Raw genomic sequence first — 23583 nt, 5'->3', positions numbered from 1 at the left:
GGTGAATTTTCAGTTACTATTCCTTGCTTTTACTGGAATTACAGTGAAATTCTTACCCCTATTTTCAGATGTCTTTAATGCTGCAAGATGAATTTTTGTCTGAACATCTCAATTTATTGGTGGTGATGCAGTTGTCCTGTCATTTCAGTTTCATTTACTGGAAGGCTGCTTCAGTAATTCAGCCAAAAAACGTATTTAATACCAGGCCAAATAGAATACATGCAGTCAGTGCAGTTCAGAATACACGCTTCTGTGCAGTTTTAATGAGTAACAGAGATGATCATACCCTAAGGATGTGCTTCTGTCCTGCAGGTAAATAGTTCAGCTGGATTTGTAACATCCTATTTGTCCTTTTGAGATGGGTTATAATAAGACTGGGAACAAACCAGCTGGTTTTGCTTTCCATTGTCACTGATCTAGAAATGATAGGGACTGGTCAAAGGCTGTTTCACAGCTGTAGCTGGACACTGGTGCCAAAAAGATGCTCATGTTTTCTCTGCCTATGCTTTTCCTGCCTTATTGTCCCAGTTTATAGAAGTCTTCCAGATTTTTGTTTGTTTCTGGCTGAAATAGCTGAATGCACAGATACACGTGGGGAGTGCTTCATAGATGTGACTGGTTTATGTAGCTGGTGCTCACAACGGGTACCTCCTGTTTACTACTTTTTCTGGAGGAATATAAATGTTTAATGTTCATTAATACTTTTGGGATTTCTTACACCACCTAAAGCAGTGCAGGAGGGTTTTGATCTGTAAAAGTCAGTGGATGTATTTCAAATGACAACCTGTGCAGTCTTTCTATATGTCTCTAGAGCTACAGATACATCTTTCCTATGTACACCTCTAATTACTTTAGCTGCAAACCTGCTGTATAACACATCAACTCTTCAAAAGGGAGGTGTTGGCAATTTTGCGTAAAAGGAGAAAAAATAGGATAAAGCATCTGTCCGTGAGGATTAAGAGCTTGTGGCTACTCTCGGTACCAGGGCTGCTTTGAATAATGGGATTGGAGCCAGATTGTTTGCATATCAGACATAATAAAGCAACACAGGTTCTGCCAGCACTTCATGTACACGAACATGCTCCTGGAGATTTGTACTCCTACACAGAGTAAGCAAAGTGTAAGCATTCACTCTCTGCTTTGACTGCTTTTCTTCCTGCAGATTAGAAAGTGGTACTTTAAGACAGGTGACTTCAGTGTTGTTTCTTTCCCCAAAAAGAATCTGGAACCCAGAATTTACTGCAGCCAAGGATCTATTTCTACATTACTCACTGTTCTCAATGTCTTCTGATAGCAGACATTGTCATGAGATAGGCCAACAGATGGATGTGACAATACCTGTAGTGTATAAAACATGTTTATTTTGTTCCAGAAGCATTTTTAACATACGCCATGTGCTACTTTGCTGTTGCATCAGAGTTTGCGTAAACACAACACCTTTTGTCTCAAAGTAGATAAAATCTGTTCGGTTTGCCTTCCTGTAGGGACTGAGCCCCATGGATTCGCAGCAGGCTTAAGGATAACCGCGCAATTTGATGTACCATAGCCCAAAAGAGCTGGAGGGAAATGTAAGTGGAAGTCATAGGCTCAAAACCACAAATGAAAGCCCATCCTCTCAATGTAGCCCCTGGAGGAGAGCAGCCTGTGTTCATTTGATGTTCACTGAGCTGAGCTGTTTTGGTTAAACACAGGGTTCTTACTGGATTGAGCAATGCTGTGTTCAGCTCATTAGTGTGCAATCACAGCCTGTAGTACTTAACCTTCAGATAATATGCTCATGTCAAGCAAGCATGAACCAGTTATGATATAGACATAATACAGCAATTCTGGATGTTACTTACTCTCCTTTCATGTAAATGCAACACCTGCTACTACTAAAACCTACACAAATGAGCTATTGCATGTGCTGCCTCTAAAGAAGATGACTGCAATAAATCTTAAATGCATAAATGCACCAAATGAAGCGGTTAACACTGACTTATTCAGTGGCAAATAGAAGATGTTGATTCGGAAATCCTGAAGAGCACACGTCCAGCTCGGAGGATCCCAAAGCTATGATTCATGAGAAAATCTGAGACATAGAAATGGACCTGTAGGGACAGGCCAAGGGGAATGGCTTTAACCTGCCCGAGGGGAGACTGAGATGAGCTCTTAGGCAGAAGCTCTTCCCTGTGAGGGTGCTGAGGCGCTGGCACAGGGTGCCCAGAGAAGCTGTGGCTGCCCCATCCCTGGCAGTGTTCAAGGCCAGGTTGGACACAGGGGCTTGGAGCAAGCTGCTCCAGTGGAAGGGGTCCCTGCCCGTGGCAGGGGTTGGGACTTTGCTGCTGACAATGATGTTGAACAGGATCGGTCCCAACACCAACCCTGAGGAACACCACTCATCACTGATCTCCACTTGGACATAGAGCTACTGACAGTGACCCTTTGAGAGCAACCATATGGCCAATTCGTTATCCTGCGAGTGATCCATCCATCAAATCCCTGTGTCTCCAATACAGAGACAAGGATGTTCTGTGGGACAGTGTCAGATGCCTTTGGTTGTGTGGGTGGAAGCAGCAGGAGCACAGAGCCAAGGGCAGATCACCAGCACGATCGTGACTCAACGTACATCAAGCACGAAGCCATATCCCAAGTACCTCTTCAACTGATCATTCTAAAGATACCTCAGGTGTGTCTGTGTGAGCTCAGTCACTGCAGCGACGTGGATTGTCCAACAGGAACAGGAGTGAGGAGGAGATTTGCAACAGCAAGATGCAGGACAGGACTCGATGAGATGGGAGCCGGGAAGTCTCGGGTAGGTGTCAGGGATCAGAGGCTTTGGCAGGAGTTCTGACCGCCCTGTGCCGGGAAGGGAATGTGACAGGGACAAAGATGCAGCCAGCAGCCAGCAGCCAAAAGCACTGGAACCGCTGGATGTGTGCTTGGAGAGGGGAGGAAAGGAAACATGAGTGGGGAAACCGAAAGCAGGAGTGAGGAGGGTGATTTGGGTCAGCTTCAGCGGTGTCCTCGCTCACAGGCAGAGCCCCTGGAGCTTGAAGGCACAATTCTCCATTCAATTATAACAAACCAGGAAATTGTTAAATCCTCTTCTTTTTCCAGGAGTACAAAAACAAACTGGGAGAAACCAGAACGAACCAAGTTCACCATGGGATTCCCTGCCCTGCTCCCACAGGGATTGATTCCCTTTTTCTGAAGTGAGTGTCCCAGCAGCAGATGAGCTCTTGCAAAATTCCTTGAAGAGCTGAGGAAACGCTGAACCATTCTGCTGGCTTCGGAATAACCAATGTGCATCACGAATGTGGGGTTGCCAAAGCTTCCTCGCTGCTGGGTCTGTGCTGATGTTAACACCTGTATTTGGGTGCTGAATGGGAGCTGCCACAGCAATCCAGCTCAGAAGGGAAAGCCTCATCCCCGATGTTTTCTGCTCCTGGAACGCATCAAAATGTCGCTTCTGTGACGTTCCCACTTCTGTGGGAATCTGGGAAAACCACTGGCTGCATCACGTCCATAGAAGTGAGTGGAAACTGCAAGTGACGGGGTCAGGCCTGGCAGGGGCTGCCAGTTCCAGCTTTTAGCAAACTCCCCAAACTCTGCTCCAAGAGAGAGCTTGGGGGAGTTTGTGGAAAGATGAACCTGGGGCAGCGGGGCAGAGAAAGATCCAAATGCGGGTTTAGTGCAGATGAGAACTGTGGAAGTGACCGGGATTTGCAGGAGCGATTTGCGACAGAGGAGTTCGGCCGGGGGAGGTGAACTTCAGCATCAAGATGGGGATGTGCTGACAGATGGAGGTGCTTTCCTGAGGAGCTGACAGGAATGTCCTGGGCACGTTCCAACAGCAGGCGCTGAGCGTGGGGCTGGTGGTGAAAGGAAAACGACTTCGCCTCCCAAAGCGAGATGTGGCCGCTTTTACACGTGGGGCGACAACGAGGGGTGACCCCCGCGGTAGGGAAGCGGCGTGGAGCGGGGGGGCGGACCGGACCGGAGCGGACCGGAGCAGGGTGGGGAGGCAAGGACGGGAAAGGGCGGCCCGCGGGGAGAGGGACCGGGAGGGGACCGGACCTGGGGGCATCGGGGGGAGCTTGGACCGGACCGGCTCGGACCGGGACCGGACCAGGGGGCGGGCCGCTGCCGCCGGTCCCGCCCGGCTCGCGTTACCTGGGCGGGCCGCTGCCCGGCTCTTCCCGTCTGGCCCGGCCCCCGCGACGGGAAGTGGGAGCGGGGGAACGGCGCTCGGACGCCGGAGCCATGGATCGCGCCGCAGCCCCGGTGCGGGGACGGCTCCTGCTCGCCGTCTGCTGGGTGCTCGCCGGGGGCACGGCGGCAGGTAGGGGCGGGAAGGGGCGGCGGGACCACCGGGCTCCGGGCGGGTGCGGGTGCGATCGGGAGCCCGGTGCGACGGTGCCGGTGCGGGTGCCCCGCTAGGACAGTGCCGGTGCGGGGTGCGGGTGCTCCACTGGGACGGTGCTGGTGCCGGTGCAGGGGCCCCGTTGTGATGGTGCCGCTTTTCTCCCAGTGAAGCGGCGTTTGGCAGCGGAGCTCTGCTGGGCTCCGTTTCGGTTCCCGGGACTCTTGAGTCCTGCGGGGCTCGGCGGTGACACCGGCTTAAACAATATCTCCTTGAGCACAGGGACGGTCACGGACCCGCTGCCCTCGCCCTGGGGCTGCCAGTGCCTTTGTCCTTGCTTTTAGGTTCCCCGCTTCTGGAAGCACCAACGCAGGGAAGTGGGGTGGCTGTGAGGGATTCACAGGACTCGAGCTCGGAGCTTTCCCGGCTCTGTGTTGGCAGACGCTGCGCACGAACGCTGAGCATTGTTACTGTTCAACAGGCTATAACGTGGTTTATAGGCATGAGATCAGCCTTAAGAAAACACAGGAGGACAAAATACGAAGTCTTTAATGATTCTTTACAACGCTTTTAAGATGCTTGATGCGAAGTGGTTGTTGATGTTTCCACTTGGCGGCTGTTAGAACCAAAACGTCTTCCCTTTGGAGCTGCCTCAGCTGTTCTCTGCTCGTCTCTGCTTTCTTAGAAGCATCACCAGGGGTTTGGGGGTTAAGGCTGAAATAAGGCCTTGACCGTGGTTTGCTCTTGGACTTTGGGTTGTTCTGAATTGCTGTAGGGTGAAGTTTTACTAACAAAAGTATTCAACCCTCTGTGTATTTTATACAAGAAAAGTATGAGCCTGGCCGAGCCTCTGAATAAGAGCAGATCTCCAGCTGAGTCGAACATTAGAGCTTCTTAAGGGAGAGATCAATCTGAAACCTATTAGATTTGAAGTTTTCTGCTAATACAATGTATTGATTTATTTCTAAACCTTGGATATTCTCACTTCTTACTTTGTGTAGTTAGAAGTGTGCAAGCTTCGGCACAGTTACTTCTAATTAAACCTAATAAAAGGAACCTTTAGAACATTGATCAGGGATGAGTGTGAATGTTTTTAATGGCTTGTGGCTTTTGTATGTAAGAAAAAGCTTGATCATGCCAAGACAGAACACTTGGAACTGTGTGGTGGTGTTAGATAAGTATTTATCATGCTTTTATATGATGTAAAGGGCTCAATATTTGCACACTGTTGCTGTTCCTAAAACCCATCCTAGGTCTTTGTTAGTGGAACGGGCAACAGGCAGAGATGTTCTGGTGAGGTTCAACAGAAATTCCTCTTCTCTGTCCCTGGGCTCTAAAACTGAACAAACAAAACAAAAAGAACTTGAACAAACAACCCAAAGCTTTGAGTATTCGAACGAGCCAAACACATTGAGACAACCCAGTGAATCCTAGCACTTGTTCTCAGTCTCTGTGTGAGCACGTGTTTGTCCGTGTGGACACACAGATGGTAATAGTCATAGAATCATAGAATAGTTAGGGTTGGAAAGGACCTTAAAATCATCCAGTTCCAACTCCCCTGCTGTGGTAATGGTGCCTCATTTCTACCATTGCCTGTCCTTTATGCAAAGGGAAAGCTCTAGGAGTTTGAATTTCCATCAAGTTCTGGCTCTTGGGAAATGGAAGGTGATGGTGTCGTGGATGCTTTGAGCAGAATTCTTCCTGAAATAAGCTGCTTTGCCTTTCCGTCTGCCCTCTTCCTGGTGCTGCAAGAAGGAAACGGGGCTGCACCATGACCTGGGTGGGAAAACTGATCTCAATGGGGTTATTCTGCCCTTTCCCTGGGCACTGCCTCAAACGCTGGGGCAGGCTGAGCCTGGTTTCCTGGGAAAAACAGGCTCCCTGGGATGAGCAAGACCTGCAGCACCAGTTGGGATCAGTCTAAAGTGGTTGTGAAACTGCTGTGCGAGAAGGGCACTTTCTTTCTGTAGACAAATAGGTGGTGGTCCCTCTCTGATGGTACCTGTAGACACCCCTGAGAAGCTGTCTCATTTGGCCTCTTACTGAATATCTTCTACTAGGACACTGAGTAGCCCTTTAAAACCCCAAATTTCACTTTCATTTTCTTAGGGAATTACCACTTGGCAATTTTCTCCTCGCGTCTGACACAGCCTTTGTTTTTTCCTGGCACTGTTCTATTTTCTGCCATATTTCCCTTGGTTTTCCAATAGCACCTTCAAGCCGTGTGCCTGGGTATTGAATAGACTGTGACTGAGTAACAAAGGGTCAATACACGAGTGGTTTTATGCCAGCAACATTCTGAGTCATGGCTCTTCCTCTGCTTCTATCTTCCTTTGGAGGAGGTGAAAAGCAGCTGGCTGAGGTGTGCCAGCAATAAATGACTCTTTGTCCCGCTCTGGTTTTGCTGCTGGGCCAGCCAAAGTTTAATGGGCGAGTAATTGAAAAAACATTGTGGTTTCTTTGATGTTATTTGGTGTTCTTGGTTTTGCTTGGCTTGAGCTGAATTGAGGTTCTGCCACACAGCTGCTGCTTGGAAGATGGAGTCGCTCTTTAAAGCTTTCTCTCTAAAACCACATTGAGGGATCATTTTAGGGGTAGAAGAAAGTGTTGCTCCATAGAACAGAGGTACTATTTTGAGTGAAGATTCAACAATGCATGATGCAAACCCGCAGCAGCAGAGACGTGGAAAATGACTCCTTTTCCTCCACAAGCGTGTTCCATTACTGCAGCCACCGCACTGCTGCATGCTGTGGTTCCTTAAAAATGACTGTTCAGTGATGTTTGATGTGTTTTGTATGATTATTTAAACAACTGATGGGCTGAGATAACAGGAATAGTAGGAACGATTTAGTGGGCACCAGGTTATCTGGTAGCAAACACGAGCCAAGAAGTCATTTGTATTCTTTTCTGTTGGAGAGTTAGTTAGTCTGTCAGTTTTGCTAATGGTAAAATATGGACCTGCAGGATTGTGACACTGATAACATCTTTGTTTTAGGAGCAAATATTCTCCCACCTCCATCCAACCTGGAATACTCATTTATCCAAATCTGCACCCTGAACTGGACATGGAACCCCCCGGAGAACATCAGCAGTGGCTGTGACCTGGAGTATTCCAGCGACATCGTGATTGATGAGGTCCCCCAGGACAACAGGGTAAGTGCATCACCTCTTTAACCTCTGCTGTGCCCTGGGAGATGTCTTATTGTGAGAGAACCATGTGTGTAAGCACATATACACCATTAAATATATAGAAACACAGTTTTAATACATCCTTTAGTTCTTGTGATGGGATCAAAACCTCAGCAATGAGTCATACCAGCATGTGGGATCTTCAGATGACAGAAGTCTGCCTGTCCCTCTCTGATAACCGAGCTGCTCCCCATAATGCAGAATTACCACGATAACAACATGAAAAGACTTGTTTCGGGCTTTACTTTATGCAGCTTTCTAGAGCAAATAAAATACATGTAGAGCAGTCTGTGACCTGCAGCTTAAATGGGAATTTGCAAAGGCTGATCTCCTTCATCTGCCAGTGTTCAAGGCCAGGTTGGACACAGGGGCTTGGAGCAAGCTGCTCTAGTGGAAGGGGTCCCTGCCCGTGGCAGGGGTTGGAGCTGGATAAGCTTTAAGGTCCCTTCAAACTGTAACCATTCTATGACTCGATGATGATGAAGAGGTGTGCACATTAGCCTTGGTGTTACTGTGATTTGACAGCATAGTGTCTTTTGAAGGTAATGCCAAGTGTTAATGTTCCCACATTTCCTCTGTCCCCGTTATTCATGGGGATTGTGTTCTGAAGATAATAAGGAACGTGTTTTTGGATATGGTTAAAAACAACAAAATGCCTCTTGAAACAGTCGTTTGTTGTTGAGCCCTATTATAGTTTCATGCTGATTGCTGAATTCTGACAGCTCCAGGATATCCTGCACTTGAAGGCTGTTGTTCTGCCAACAGCTGAACTGATTTAATGGCTTAACACTGCTAAGAGTGTTACGATATGTCATTTTTGACAGCCTCTTCTCTAATAATCTTCACTGGACCTTTACATGAGCCAGTCAGACTTGCTAACTGAGCAGAAACTGATTTACCTCTTCTGATGGGTCCATTAACAAATGAACAAGTTGAAAGCCCACTTGGTTAACGAATGAGTTTGTGGAAGGTTCCAGCAGATGGAAGGGTCAGCAGCAGTGAAGCTATAGTATGAACAGGCTCATTTCGCATTATCCATGAAGACTTCCTCTAGAATCAGCTGGAGTAGAAGTGCTTTTCCTTTGAGTTCTGAGTGTGCCTGATGAAGAAAAAAGAGAAGCGAAGTGATGCTGAGTCTTCCCACATTGTCAGACTTCATTTGGCTTGGGGCTGCAGTCTTTCCAAGGGGCTGTCATGTGTCCTTACACTGATAGTAATTCCCATGTGTTCTGGTCTTCTTTCCTCCCAATCTGAACCCAGAAATGGAGTAAGAGCCGCTTCCGCGTGACAGATACGTTCTTGAATGAGGAAATGCGTTTCAAAGTGAGAAGTGAATGCAAGAATGCCAACACCAGCGAGCCCAGCCGGTGGGTGGAGGCCTCTCTCCTGCCAGAAGGTAACACACGCCATGGCCAGACCCAAGGCAGAGCTGCCCCCGTTGGTCTGAGGAGACATGGCCCCATTTTCTCTGCTATTTTAACCAAACACCATAGAAATATCTCGTAGATTAATAGGGAGATGGCAGACACAAGGGACAGTTCAATCGATAGAGCTTAAACACAACTATCATAGTGCATTCAAACACAACAGAAGCCTTCTGATACTTAAAACCTTGTGGGCAAGCTTGTAAAATGTAAATGATCTTCCAAGACAGCAGTGTGATTCCTGTCATTCCTCTTGGCCCTGCCATGCTGTGGCTGTGGGATAAGAGATAACTGAGGCTATGTTAAGCTGCTGACTTCATGACTAACATCTAGGACAGTTTATTTTATACTGTTTTTCTGTACAAACAAAAGTCCCTGAAATAACACAGTATTTGCAGATGGTGGAGGGATGAATCCAGCAAACTGAAAACAAGTTGAATAAATGAGTTAGTTAAACAATTGTGAAGTTCTCTCTATTTCAAAAAACATGGCTGGGGTCTACAGAGCTGTGCACAGCAAAATGAACAGAGACAAAGTGGGTTTTGTTGCTTGACATCCAGAAATAAGGGTTCCATAGCAAGGTTGTTAGGAAGCAGACTTTAAGGAATAATGCGTTCTGCTGGATGCTGGGAGTTAGGAGGTACAGCAGGGAAATAAAGCCTCTTGCCTTGAGTAGTAAAAGTCTGTGTAACCCAAGAGTGTGACTTGATGTGGATGAAAACCACACATGGACAGGAGAGTCTGAGACTTCATCACTGCATCTGCACTGTATCAAAAGGGTGCTGTGGAAGATCAGGGAAGCAGATCGTTGGGACAGCAAGTACTAACCAGGCTGGGGCTTTTACAAGTGTGCTTGATGTAGAAGGTGGCTTGGGGTTTGCTATGGATACGTCTGAATTGTTGATAGAATTAACATGCATTTTATTTTTGGTTCATGGACATGTTGCTACTCGTTACAAGGAAAAAACATCTAATATGCTATAATACAATAATACAGTATGCAGAACTTGTACCATAGAAGATTGAGTATGTAAGACTGGATTCCACAACTGCTGTGCCCGGGAGATGCACTGATGTCTCTGTTCACAATTGCCATGTGCTCATTTGTACTTATGTTCTGTAATTTGAGTTTTCAATGTGAAGAAGTTAAATGTCTAGAGATATAGGGGTCTCAATTAAAAATTCAACTTACCCCATGTTGTGTTTGTCCATATCTGAGATCTACAGGTATTTCTGTATTCAATCCACTGAGAAATTAATATTGTATCTGCAGAAGATAACTATAATTAAATGCTGACTATTTCTAATGTTATAGCTTTCTTATAATTGGCTTGGCTTTCTTATAATTATCCATATAATTGCCAGTTACTTTAAATCCTCTTTAAAGTATCTGTAGTTTAATAGAACAAAATATCTTCCTGACTCAACACCTTAGCATGAGGTAACTCCAAGTAGTAATTGCCACGGTGGTAGCTGAGATTCACTGCTATGATTTACTTGCATCTAGAAGTTACTGTGCTGAGATTTTGGCTAGTGCAAGTGGTAAACAACTGGAATCCATCTTAAGGGATCTTTCCAACTTGCCTTGCAGGTATTCCAGGTACTGCTGCTGTCGACTTGAGCTGTGTTTGGCACAATTTGGAGTACATGGTTTGTACGTGGCGTCCTGGGAGAAATGCGAGCAATGAGACCAATTATACGTTGTTCTACTGGTTCGTATGAACTTTTAATTCCCGACTCTAAACTGTTTTAGTGCTAATCTTTAGTTTTACATTACGTATTTGATTTGTCTGCTTCCCCTTGCTTTGAAAGGTCCCTGGGCATTGTGTACAATTGCTCAGTCCTGTCCGACAGCAAACTTCCCTGCTGAGGGGTCCAGGGGTGCTGTTGCTGAGTCTTTTGGGGAAGTTGATATAACTATTATGTGAAGCACTGACTGCTTCTGTAGCCTGTTTTAAAACAACTGCTATTGCTTTCTATTTGTTTTCTAACTGTGGACTCACAGAGGGAAGAATTAAGAATTGAGCTAGACCAATGTATCAATTGGTTTCTTTGCAGCCCAGCAGACATGGGCTAAGTTGGAATCACTCACTAATGTTTGTGTAAGCTCTTAAATCATTGGAAAATGGTTTGAAAGCATTAGGAACACTTAGAAGTAGTCCTGTTTGCGTCTTTGATGTCATAAATAACCGATTCACCTCGAATGTTATGGAGAACATCTTTTTAGCATCATCCTCGCTTGCCAGCAGAGTGCCATAGATAGGCTCTTGTTCCAGAGGAACAGAGTCGTGCTGTGAGCAAACACTTGGCATCAAGATCTGTGCACGCTCATCTATGCATACTTCTGCAGATTGATGAGGCTTGTGAAATGCCAAATTGCATTAGCTGCTGTAGAAATATTGAGTTTTTCTTTCTGAAAGCTCCTTGTTAGAGCTTTAAACCGGCTTTCTGTCTTATTTCAACTAACTATACTTCTTCCTCTTTCTTTCCAGTGGCAGTCTCACTGCCTGGTTGTTCGATTTAATACATTTGGACAGCAAACAGCAGAAAACTCACTGCTCTAGTTAAAAGCAGGGAGGACTGTTCTGTCTCTCAGCTGCTACTCAAACAGATTGTTTCTTTATTACAAGAACAGTACCAAGGAGGCAGTGGAAGATCTGAATTTCTGGAATAATGCTTTGGATTAGAGCTATATATTTTCAACTTACCCCTTAATTTTAACGAAAGACGAAGCTGCAGGACAGCAAAGTGTTTTAATTCATGCTGTGTGGTAAGAAAAATCCCTTTTAGATTTTAAAACTGAAAACTAAGGAAACATTTGATTTTTGGACTGGAAAATGCGTTTTCCATAAGGCAGGTGAGGTGCGTTTGGGGAGCTTTTGGGTTTTCTCTACAGCCCTATCTTTTCATCCAAAGTGAATGTGAATGTAATGTTAGCGTAGAACAAACAAATTCAGTCAGTGCTCAGTAATACTTGCTGAAACAGAGGCTTACAAGAGCAGGTTGATGCATGGCAGGGTGCTCTCTGCTCTCAGTGCTCCATCTTCATCAGCCCCGGGGCGAAGAGGTGACAAGGGTGGGTAAAAACGGGTTTGTGCTGGGAATGGGACAGACAATTTTGTCTTCCCCAGCCCCTATATACTGAGATGTGAAACAGGGGAGCATCCCTCCTGTTGTGCTCTTACACGAAGCCGTGATTTACTCTCTCTCACTTTTAAATAAATAACTAACTAGAAAAAAAAAACATTTTCTCATGAGGAAAAGCTACTGGCATATTTTCATTGGGATCTGGGCAACAAAGGGGAGCAAGGGAGAAGGTTCTCCAGCCTCTGTGATTGAAAGTGAATACTGATGTTCTGAAAAGCAAACACAGGCAGTGGGCGGAACTCAAGAGCTGTGGTACCTGAGGCACAGCTAAAGGAGATAGAGCAGCTCCGTCTAGCACAGAAGTGAAATTCTGTCGATGGGAAGTGATCCAAATATGTGTACTTGATAAATCATTTCTTTCCTAGGAATAGATTCCCAATTGCCTTTGATGTTTTGATACAAAGCAGCCCTGCCCCTCACTGCTACTTGGTACTCCTCACAAAACCAGCATTCAGCTTGAGATAAATCAGAAGCTTCTCACTTTGCCTGGCTTTCCTTCTGTACATGCTATAGCACAGCTTTAGAGTTTGTAACACAGGTTTCCAAACAAGCTGGCCCCTTGCTGTCCTGTTCTACTGAAGTTTAAAAGCAATGGTTTTATTCCTCTAGGTTTGATGGTTTGAAGAAGCATAAGAAGTGCAGCAACTCTTCTGTGCACCAAGGAGTCTTTGGATGCGTTTTCAATCTTAGCTTCCCAAAAGTTACCAATACTTACCCAGCTATAAGGATTCTGATTAAAGATGAGTCTGAAGAAATTAGGCCTCTGTGTGCAAGTAAAAACCCCACCACCCTTGGTGAGTTTAACACCACATTTTATAATATGGTGTTATAAGAAATAATTAAAACAGAAGTTTGTTGGTACATTGTTGTGTTTGAGAAGCTTGCACCTCATAAGGTGTGGATGAGACAACACGATTAGATGCTTCCTTCACCTACCAAGCTTTGATTTGGGAATTATATAGATAGGTTTTGGGTTTTGGAGGGTGGGGGGGTCATTTTTACTTATACTCTTTAGTTGTTTTCATTATTTCTTGACTTCTTTTTCCACTTTCTGTTCCTAAATTGGTGTAAGTGTAATATTGTGCAATACACAACGTGAACAATTTTGTAAGCAGTGAAATATACTTTTCAACTAATTCTTCCATGTTGTATTTCAGTAAAACCTGCTACCCCGAGACGAGTTACACTGTCCAAGGTGAATGATGAGATATATGTGGAATGGAGTGGATCAGAGCCCTTTCCAGAAAACTGTTTATTTTACGAAGTTGAATATCACAATGGTGACATGGACAATGCACAGTTAATCAAAGTAATTTTTCATAGCTTATATAGGAAAACAGTCAGTTAATTGTACCTTTTATAATTGGTCTCAGTAATCACAGTACTTGTTTGTAAATGCTGCATGTGAATGGGTCTGGGTGCTGGCTGAGCTGTCGTGTGGATGTCAGATTTTTCTCCCCATCTACTGCCCCATCCCTGGCAGTGTTCAAGGCCAGGTTGGACACAGGGGCTTGGAGCAAGCTGCTCCAGTGGAAGGTGTCCCTGCCCATGGCAGGGGTTGGAGCTGGAGGAGCTTTAAAGTCCCTTCCAATGCAAACCAGTCTGGGATAATATGAGTAATATCAGCATTCCTCAGGAAACTGGCATTTTGGATCATAAATAAATGACGTTCAATCCCATCTGTTCACTAAACCTTTGCTATGGTCAAAGTTCGATCAAAGTTGCTGCCCTGACAGGGAGGGGAAGGCAGTGTGAATTAGAGATTTTCACACGCTGTTCCAGACACTGAGTCTTAGTTGAATCACTGATGCCAAATGCTGTAGTGAGTAAGATTAAATCCTAGCTTTGGAATCTCTGCTTATGCAGTCTGTGATGGTTAAATGATACTGTGTCCTTTTTTATGAAGTTCAGTATTCATAAAAAGATCTTCTGTCAGAACATTCAGAATACATTAACTGCACAATGAGAACAGGCTTGTGAATGACTGAGAATACATGGCAAATTACCTTCTCTTTTCACCTTAGGTTGAAAGTAATTATACCTCAATTCCTAGTGTTGATCCTAACAGCAAGTACATCTTCAAAGTGAGAGCAAAACCAAAGCCTGAGTGTTACAGCAGCAACCTCTATAGTGACTGGAGTGAAGAGGAGAGCATTGGTGAGAGCAGTTCCTGCAATTTGTTGCACTTTATTCTTCGTCTGTAATGACTCTACTGTATCTGCTAAAGAAATGGGAGTCAAAGATCATCTTCCTATGGATCTATTTAATTTTAGGTGAAAAGAGGGCAAGAGAGTTCTAGTCTTTCAGCAATGCCATCAGTTACTGCCTGTGCTGCTCTGTATGTCGATGGGGTTCCATCAGTGCAGTGACCCCTTTCACTGCTGTCACTCTTTCAGTCCTGAGTCTTGCTGGTTTGCCTTTTCTTGCCTAATGTATCTACATTAGAATATGCTTTGCAAAACCAGACCTTGCCTACCAAGCTGCTGGTGTATTTGACCACCATTCCACCTACGAACAACTTAGAGAATTAATTCGTTTTCATTATTCCTAAAAAACCTTCTGAAAGCATCCCTAAGTTTCTACAGTTTTTGTTTTCCAGGTGAGAAGATGGACTCTACGTTCTCCTTTGCTTTGATAGTCACCATTCCAGTAATAGTAGCAGTCTCTACAGTAATCCTACTGGTTTATCTAAAAAGGTAAATAACCATCTCCATTTACAGCCCACTAAATCTGCTGGTCTGTGCCTTGTGTTACAGTTCTCTCTTGCACGTAACTGTCCATCAGTTGCATGTTTCAATAGCAACGGTTTTATCCATAACATCTGCTGCACAACAAAATTGATGGCACCATCATGCCTCAGTCAATAAAACTGGGTTTGTAGACCGTGTACATGCTCTGAATGCACATGGGTAATGTTGCTTATATCAGCTTGCAGATAGATTCTTATTGCACAGCTGTTGTATACTGTCTCTAAGCAATGAAGTCTAAATTCAGAATTAAGCTTGTCTATATTTAACCAGAGTTCTTTAAAAAGTCCACATTTGTTGCTGTCTTGGTCAACAGTGAAGGTTATTTAGAATCTGTGTGAACAATTACATTTCCTTTTGATTTGGGAAGTAAAACTAGGAACTGGGTTATACAGAGCATGAGGGCTGACCAGCGATGCCAAAGCTGACTCCACGCATTTTCTTGACTGCAGCCAAATGTGATTTTGAAATGGTGATGTTCAATACATCTTCCATCTAAATCTGTCCTTTCTCATTTTCTGAAGGCTGAAGATACTGATTCTTCCACCAATTCCAGACCCTAGAGCAATTCTTAAGCGCATGTTTGGAGAGCAGAATGAGGATTCCCAGGTTAGTAAGAACCTGTTGGGCCAACTAATTTATTGAACCCAAATGTTGGTCTTAAAGCCAACTGTATATAAGTAAATATATTGTAAAAAGATGAAGGATTTACAGTAGTAAGAGTTGTTCAGAAGCAGTTACCCAAAGCTGAGGGGGATTCTTTTCCCCTCAAGTTGCATCTACTTCTCTAGCTACAGTAGTGGAATTGCATTATTCTGTTATTTCAGAGCCTGCTCATCCCTTAAATGTGTTTGGGTTGGTTTGGGGGTGGGTTTTTTGGGTAGGAGTTTTCTGGTTGGTTGGTTTATTTGGGGGTTTTGCTACTCCATTAAACTGCTTTTTGTGAACATTCAGCCTTTCTCTGCTAGATGTCCATATTTCTGGTGATGAATAAAGCAGTTACTCCTGTCAACCAGGCCGAAGCCGTGTCCCTAGTAAGCATAGCTTGTTGCCCATCTACCTTGGCTTTCCCACCATAATATAGGGCTACATATTGCGAAACAGGTCTTGTGTTACTGGGCTGAACAAACCATGACGGCCATGAACTGCTGTTAAAATGCTGTTCTTCCCTTCCAGAGCTGTGCAAAGGATGATCCTGTGAATGCTTACGACCGATTAATAAAGGAAGAGGAAATTCATTCTTTAATTTTAACAGAACCTCCAGAGTGCACTAATTCTGAAACAGAAAACTGATAAACTCTGCTTTACCAGAGAAAGGTGAGGAAGCTCATTCCTGCTCCTGTACCTCAGGTGACAATGAAGATGTGAAGAGGCCTCCAAGACATTCACCAACTTTCACCTTGCTGAGTCCTCTCTGAGCCTTACTTTGATGCTCAGAAGACACATCACTAACAGTGGCCATTCCTCCATCTCTGCTAGGAATACTCATCTTGGATCGTTCAAGATGAGCATGTACATATATTTCATGTGACTGCATTGCAGCATCTCTCCTGGCTCCAGCCAGCTCTGCCCTGTTGCTTGTCATTTGCACTGGTTTTGTGCCTCAGACTGGACTGTAAATGGTTTTTTTTGAGCAAGAGCTGTGACTTCTCGGAACTATTTGGCTCTATTCTGCAGCAGATGAGCTGGAGCTCGTTTACAGTGGATGGCTCCTTAGTGCTACTGTGGAACTGCTGCCAGGTGGGATGCCAGAGCATGGACAGTTTGTGGATGGCCTGTTCCATGTGCACCAGGACACTTTCCAGAGGACATTTATGGACTGCCTTTCTTATGCTTCTGGTTGATGTGCGTCAGCAGTGGCCTGGCAAACCCCATTAGAGAGTTGTTTTCTCTTTACCAGTGTGTGTGAAAAGCCTCACCACTTTCCATCTGGCATTCAGACTATTCATAGAGAAGGCTGCTTTTTGTCCTTTCAAGTGCCTGCCCTCAGATGTCTTCATGAACTCCTTGGCTTGATTATACTTTCTTTAAAATGATAACTATAACTTTTTCACTTGTGTTGTGCAGTGGCAGGAAACTGTATTGAGTCTCAGCAGACTCTGATTCTACCTTGGCCACATTGGCCTGAAAACACCTGATTTTTGGAAGCTAACTCATCCTGAGTCTATGCAGCATAATTACCAGGATGGATGCGTGAGTCTAAGGAGCTGTGGTCAGATGAGCAAGTGCCAAACCATAGAAACTGAACTAATTCAAAGGCTTCAAGAGCCATCCTCACTGCTGAGCTGATGGATGTGGATGAAGAGGGGATGACAGCCTTGGCCTGCTTTCTAAGGGATAAGCTTTATTCTTTTGTTAGTGATGGGGCTGTGATTTGAGCTTCCCCTCTAGGAGCTTAGCAATTGAAACCAGGTGCCCATTAGACTTTCTATCAAACCAAATTTCTTCTGTATTTTGCCGCAGCAGCTTGATGACTTTAATGATTAATTGATTTGATGCTTTTCTGGTGGTTTTGTTTTGAGGTTGCTTTACCCAGCAAAGCTCAACAGATGCTCTCTGGCACAACTGTGACAGTTCTCTGCTATGCATTCTGAGCATTAGTTTTCACCCTGCAAGGGTGTTAACAGCAGTACCTTGATTGTGCTGGAGCAGAAAGTAGTGTCATGGAGAGTAGGGGATCCATGGGGAGAAAGGGATCCGTGCAAACTGCCTATGGTTAGTGTTCAGGAATGTCTTGTTCCTCGCAGCTAGGTGCAGGCATGTTAGTTATTGATACAGTGAGTCTCAGCAGACTGGGAAGAGATGTGCTCAGGAGTTTGCCAGGAGCAAATTCCATAACCAGTGACCTTTCAGATTTCAGCCCCGTCCTCAAACTCCATTGAGGCAGAAATCTGGAGTGAAATGTTACAGCTTCAGAACACTTTGTGCTCCAAGAACTAGAACGGAGCTTGCTTTTTAGCTACACATCTCCATCCTTTACCTTCCTATGTACTCCCTCCCTCTCAAGCCAATTCTTTCTCCAGTCCCCACTTCTCCTCTCAACTGTACAGTTTCCTCTACATCTCTTATCTACCTCTCGTTATTGGTGGTAGAAAGGGGAGGAGAAATGTAGCAGGACAAGCAACCCTGTGTTAGCTTCAATCTTTTACCTACAACCAGGCTGAAAAATAAAATAGTCTATAAAAAACTTGGTTCATGAGACAAATGAGAAGAAAGCCTCAGGGATTTCAGTGAGCTAAAGCAAAACTCAGGTTGTACAATGCCAGCCAGCAGCACTGTCTGATCCTGCAAAGGTAAAGGAATAGCATGGGGGAAAGGGTAATTAAATCCCTGTGCCAACTTCATTCCCTCTCCCCCGCAACAGTTATTACAGTGATAGAAAGACTTCTCCGATCTACCTCATCTAGAATCTTGCTCATCACAGACCACTCACCAGAGAGGTATGATTTCAAGATAAGTAAGCATAACAGTGTAATATAAACTCCTGTGGCTTTCAGTATAGCAATCTAGGAAGATGAGCCTTGGTATTCACCCTCAATTCTGTTGACTTTTGTTTTGGGCTTTGTGGTAAAACCAAAGCTCATTTGTTTGAAAAACAGGAAGGAACCCCGAATTTATAAAGCTAAAGGGGTGGAAAAACCAGATGGGAGGTGTTCAGCAAAAGGAGGCCGTGAATGAAGAGGATGGTTTAGATCACTACAGCAAAATGGTTTGGGTAATTCTCCTTCAAATAATAGGCATTGACACACTTCCTTGTGGATGGATTTCTTGAGCCTGTGTTTTGGCCTGTGAAGTGTCTGAGGGTATTTTCACCCTCAGTGTGTCTTGTTTCTGGTTAGGGAGTTTTATAGCTTGGCATCTTCCAAGTTTTGCTGTCATTTGTTTGTTCTTCGTTGCAGTTACTTGGTCTAGAAGCTTGTTTAAAGGCTGAATAAAGATGTTTGAATGTTTTTCAATAGAGTTGCATGGCGTTCCATTCTGGGGTTGCAAAGATAAACTGGGATGGAGGAGATGGCAGTGGCTTAATGAGAAACCACGTTTGAGGCTTGCAGAACCCAGAGAAAAAACACTTGACTTTGCTTTGCCCTCTTCCCTTTCAGAAGGGACCTAGAATCAGGGGAGGAATGCAACAGGTCCTGGTTTCTTGGCTGGGGTAACAAAACAGAGATGGAGCTGTGCACAAGCCTCATGTTTTCCCCCTCTGTGTACTCAATGCCATGGTACTTTGTGACAGGTCATATGGCTGCAGGGAGTTAATAAATTCTCAGACTGGAATTTGGCTGAGGTTGCTGCAGCCTTCCCAAAGGTAGCTCCAATATTTTGTGTCTTCTGCTCGCTGCTGAAGTCCTTGAAGATGCCAGGTTGCTAAACTGACAGAAGCCAATCCCTAGTTGCTTAGATCCAAATGTGCTCAAATGCCAAATGAACACATTAGCAATGGCTTCTTTGAAAGCCTGCTTGGTTCCCTAACTGAACATCAGCAGATCACTCTGATAACCGATAAGGCATAAACTGATGTTAAAAAGCAAGACTTTGAGGATTTATTTCCCCATTCTACAGTTTTGGTGGCAATAAGGACCCTCAATGATGTTAATGACTCCCCATGCGTGACCTTTTCCTATTTTAATACATTACAGGAATTTAAATGTTCCATATGAAACACTTTGGTGAATTTTCATTTATTTCAGTGAAGGAATGCCAGGACATAGTTGGACAGCTTTAAAAGAGAAGGACTCAATAGATGAACACACCGAATTGTGAGCCATGGTGTTTCATACTTACTAGGAAGAACTATATAGAGATTGGGTATTTCCATTCACTGGAAAGCGTTCAATAAGCTTAGTTCTGAGTTGGAACCTCAAATACTCAGAATTTCCCCTGAAAGGGAAACGTTGATTTATTTTTTCATTTAAAAAAAAGCAGAAACTTTCCATTTTGGAGGGTTTTCCCCTCACCCAAGCAAGAGCAGGAGGTAGGTGAGTGGAAGCACAGGAAGGGTCAGGGCACTGCAGAAACCTGCACCCCTTCTTCTCCACCCCAGCATTACAGTGGGGATCTTCAGGTCCAGGAACGGGAGGAGCAGATCTGCCAGGGCTACTGATGGTTCACTCAAATACCTCAGTTTTACTCGATGTTTGCAAAGTTAGTTTTATGGCAGCAAGCGCCATACGTTGCGTTGCCACAGTAGAAGTGTGGCTTCTAGATAACACTTGAAATCCAAATGCAAAATCAGATTAAGATCTACTTGGATGATTTCGTTCTACCTATGTTGAATCATGGTGAAAGCAGGAGACTTGAGATCACTTTGATGTAACTAAATCCACGCTCTCACCACAGCAAAGCAATAGGGGTTTGAGTGGGAGGCACAGGACAGAGGCAAACTTTCTTTCAGGTCCGGAAACTCTGCCTCACGTGCGTAGCACGTAGGAGCCTGAAAGTTTGTTGATGACTTCTGGGGTTTTTTTTGCTCTCTTTTCTCCATCTGTGTTGCTCAGGTTAACGAAATCCTTCCTCTTTTGCTTGTGAGCCTTGTGTCGTTTATCACTGAAGTATCCCTTCTACAGCGGTACTCTGGTTACTGCCCAGTGTGTTCTAGTAGAGCTCTCTGCTCCATATCTTGCCTTTTGCCCAAGTACTGCAATACTTTTGATAACTCTTACACAAATCATCTGCAAAGAGAAGCTTTGCAGTTAACCAGTACTGCCAGTAATCAAACTCTTAGCGTATTACGTTGAAGTTTTCCTCTACTTAATTTGGCTCAGACTGCTAAAATGGCCTTAGCAAAGAGCATGAAGATGTTGAAAGCTCAGTGAGAATGGGGGTTTTGTTAAGCTCAGGTGCTGTCACTTTTTGGAGGCTGGACAAAATTCACTAAGCTAGAGCAGAGTTAGGAGCAGGTTGAATCAGAAGTTAAACTAACGTCTTGCTTTAGAAGTAGAGCTGGCCCTACATCTTCACTAGTAAAACCAAACCAGAACAATCCAACTGAATGTGCTTTATGCTAGGAACAAATTGGAGTGTACCATGGGCAGCCTTTCCTGTTGATCTCATGGTAGATAAATCAGATCCCATGCTCTCAGCAATTGCCCTCAGAGCAATTCTGTAAAGTCTGAAACACCAGAAACGCACTTTTAAGGCACTTCAGTCACTGCCACTTCTCCTTAACCTGTTTTCATGCAGCAAGTTGAAACAAAATCCTCTGGGGTGTTTGACAGTGGCAGTGAGAGCACCGAGATGAGCTTGGGTCTGTTTTGCCTTTCCTCCCCCTGCACTTCAAAGCCTCTCAGCCTCACTGGTTTCCTTCCTTCACACAAAATGTCAGTGTAGAAACTTCAAAAATGCCAGCTTGGTACCCTGAAAACTGCACAGGCCTTCAAATGTCAGTGTCAGCTACAGGGAAGGTCAGCCAGGGGATGGCTATCCAGCTTTAACTTCACATCCCGTCGTGTTCTGGGAGCCAGCCTTGACTCCATCGGCAGGTACTAAGGCAGAGCCATCAGTTGACATTTCTCTACAGCTGATTTTCACAGTGCTTATATTGCATACATAAGGCATTGTAACTTGTTTATTAGGAGGAATAAAAGGTAGAAGAGCCGGTAACACACCAGTCAGAGAGAAAGGCTTCTGCCGGTCTCCTATAGAGCTGTGTGTGTTGCTGCACCATCCCCGAACCGGCAGAACAATGTGCCTCTTTGCCCAGGTTCATCCAGGTCAAGCAGCTTCTCCTTCTGTGTTGCTGCTCCTCGGTTTGTGGCTGTCTACGATTCCAGAGCTTTTTAGCAATGCTGCTGCCCTGTGAGATGCTCCTTACTGCAAATCCGATTCCACCTGCCCAAGAGGAATGCTCTGTACAACTTCACTGGATTGCATTTGTGTCACCTGTGTTGCTGTGCCACTAGGAAAACTGCTGCAATGTTTCAATACCCTAACTGTGTCCTGAGCACACTTTCTAAGCATCCCTCCTTCACTACAGTCTATGAGTGCCTTCTCCACATGATCAAGTTGTTTAAAGCACTGAGCATAGCTGTGAGCCTGGCAGGTTCCTGCAGAACAGCAGCATTCGCTGTCCTGGGTGAACAAATGCTTTTTAAGAGCTCCTTTTCTTCCCAGCTCGCTGCATATCCACCTCGGTGATCAACTGTTGTGTTTCCTCAAGCTGATTAGAAGGATGTTGCTTCATAAGTTAGGCTTATCAAAAAGGGAAACTGGATTGCTTTGGCACAAACTGTTCTGGGTGGCTGGTAAACAACGCAAAGAAAGGAGAAAGGAATTGTTCACTTTTATCCCTAGAGTAATTCTGGAAGAAAGCTGGACAAATGGACCAATATTTTCTTCCTTTTGGAGCACAAATATCATGTGTAGCCTTATGGTTTTAAAAACTTCTCCTCTTGTCTACAGGCCTTAAAGAAAACTGCCTGTGTTTCAGGTTGCACCAGTGTTTAGTGCATTATGTGAGGATGGATTACTAAGGCTCTGCCTACCTGAAGACGTCTGCTTTATCTGATGCTCTCCAGCCTGTTTGTCTGGGTGTCTGCTTATTTGCTTGTTAAAGTTCATTTGCTGTGGTTATAGAGGACCCTTTTTGTAAGGACTAAACCAAAAGGAAAATTGCCTGCGCTGAGCTTCACTGCAGCTCATTCTCATCTTCCCAATCTTGTCCTGAGCTCACTCTTCATCTTTCCTTAGCTTTAAGATACCCAAAGGCTCTTTTCTTGTCTGTTTTATCCCCTGTTTCTCAGGACTTGGTTTAGCCTGCTGCTTTGATGCTCTCAGTCATGCTGGAAGCCATGGTTCAGAGCGCCATCCCCAGTGGGGTGACGACTGGAGGGCAGAGGAAGGGCATCAGTGCTCACCAAGATGGTGACCATAAATAACAGCATACACAGAGCAGGCTTGGCTGTGGACTGCCTACCAAGCCAGGCTTTCCTTCTGCTCTGTGTCCTTGTTTCCCTACCAAATATGGTGCAAGTGCCTGGCGGGAGCACAGGGAGGCAGAGCCCTGCCAGCCCCTTCCGATGCACAAAGGGCTTTCCCTGCTCACAGGGCTCTCAAAGGAGGCTCCATGTGGCTCCCAAGCAGCTCCCTGCCTTGTTTGCTTTACACACCATGAATTTTTGCACACTTGCAAATGGTAACTTTAAAAGTGTTTTAAAAACTCCATTTGAAAGTGCCCGTAAAGCAATTTTTCTGCCCTGTTGCTGCGAAGTAGAACAGAAAAGGGAAGTGCACTCTGAACAAGAGCAGCCGGAGGGTTCAGGGCTCTGCTGTGCTCCTATAAGGTGCACCATAAGCAGTAAGAGATTTTCAGCTTGCTAGGACCCAACCTCATGACATTGGTCTTTAAAGGGTCTTATTTATACCTGCTACCTTCATTTCATCTGTATGTGGGGAACTGCATAGCAACTTCATAATGCACATGGGTTCCATAGTGTTCATTGTAGTCACTGAAGGCTTCCAGAGCTGTGAAATGTACCGTTAACAACAGGCAGTCCATGGGGACTTGTGGATGTTGGTAACGCTGGGATTGGAGTGGATTTATCTTCTTGGGTCACAGAGGTGTAGATCACACAACCTGGAGCTGGTTCAGCTGTTGTACAGTGCTGCTTCCGCCTGAGGAAATGTAACACCCCGGGATTGGGAAATGGAAATCTTTAGAGGTTTTGTGTTTTGTTTTGTTTCGTTGTGGGTTTTCCCTTTTAAGCAACTGGGAAGAGAAAGCAACTGAGACCTT

At 44.9% G+C, this 23583-nt stretch overlaps 1 protein-coding gene across 1 annotated transcript; it reads left to right on the top strand.

Annotated features, from left to right (window-relative positions):
• Positions 1-4245: 4245 nt before the first annotated feature.
• On the top strand, positions 4246-16145 carry IL13RA1 (interleukin 13 receptor subunit alpha 1; the record flags this gene model as incomplete). The annotated part of the gene is made up of 10 exons (XM_080624913.1): positions 4246-4324; positions 7341-7498; positions 8795-8930; positions 10550-10670; positions 12715-12899; positions 13263-13414; positions 14130-14262; positions 14705-14801; positions 15377-15461; positions 16029-16145. The coding sequence occupies 10 exons, from the start codon at positions 4246-4248 to the stop codon at positions 16143-16145; spliced, it is 1263 nt and encodes a 420-aa protein (XP_080481039.1).
• Between the last annotated feature and the right edge of the window lie 7438 nt (positions 16146-23583).

The sequence above is a fragment of the Psittacula echo genome (genome assembly GCF_963264785.1).
Source record: "Psittacula echo genome assembly, chromosome: 8".
Lineage (NCBI taxonomy): Eukaryota > Metazoa > Chordata > Aves > Psittaciformes > Psittacidae > Psittacula > Psittacula echo.
This window is presented reverse-complemented; position numbering and strand designations above follow the sequence as displayed.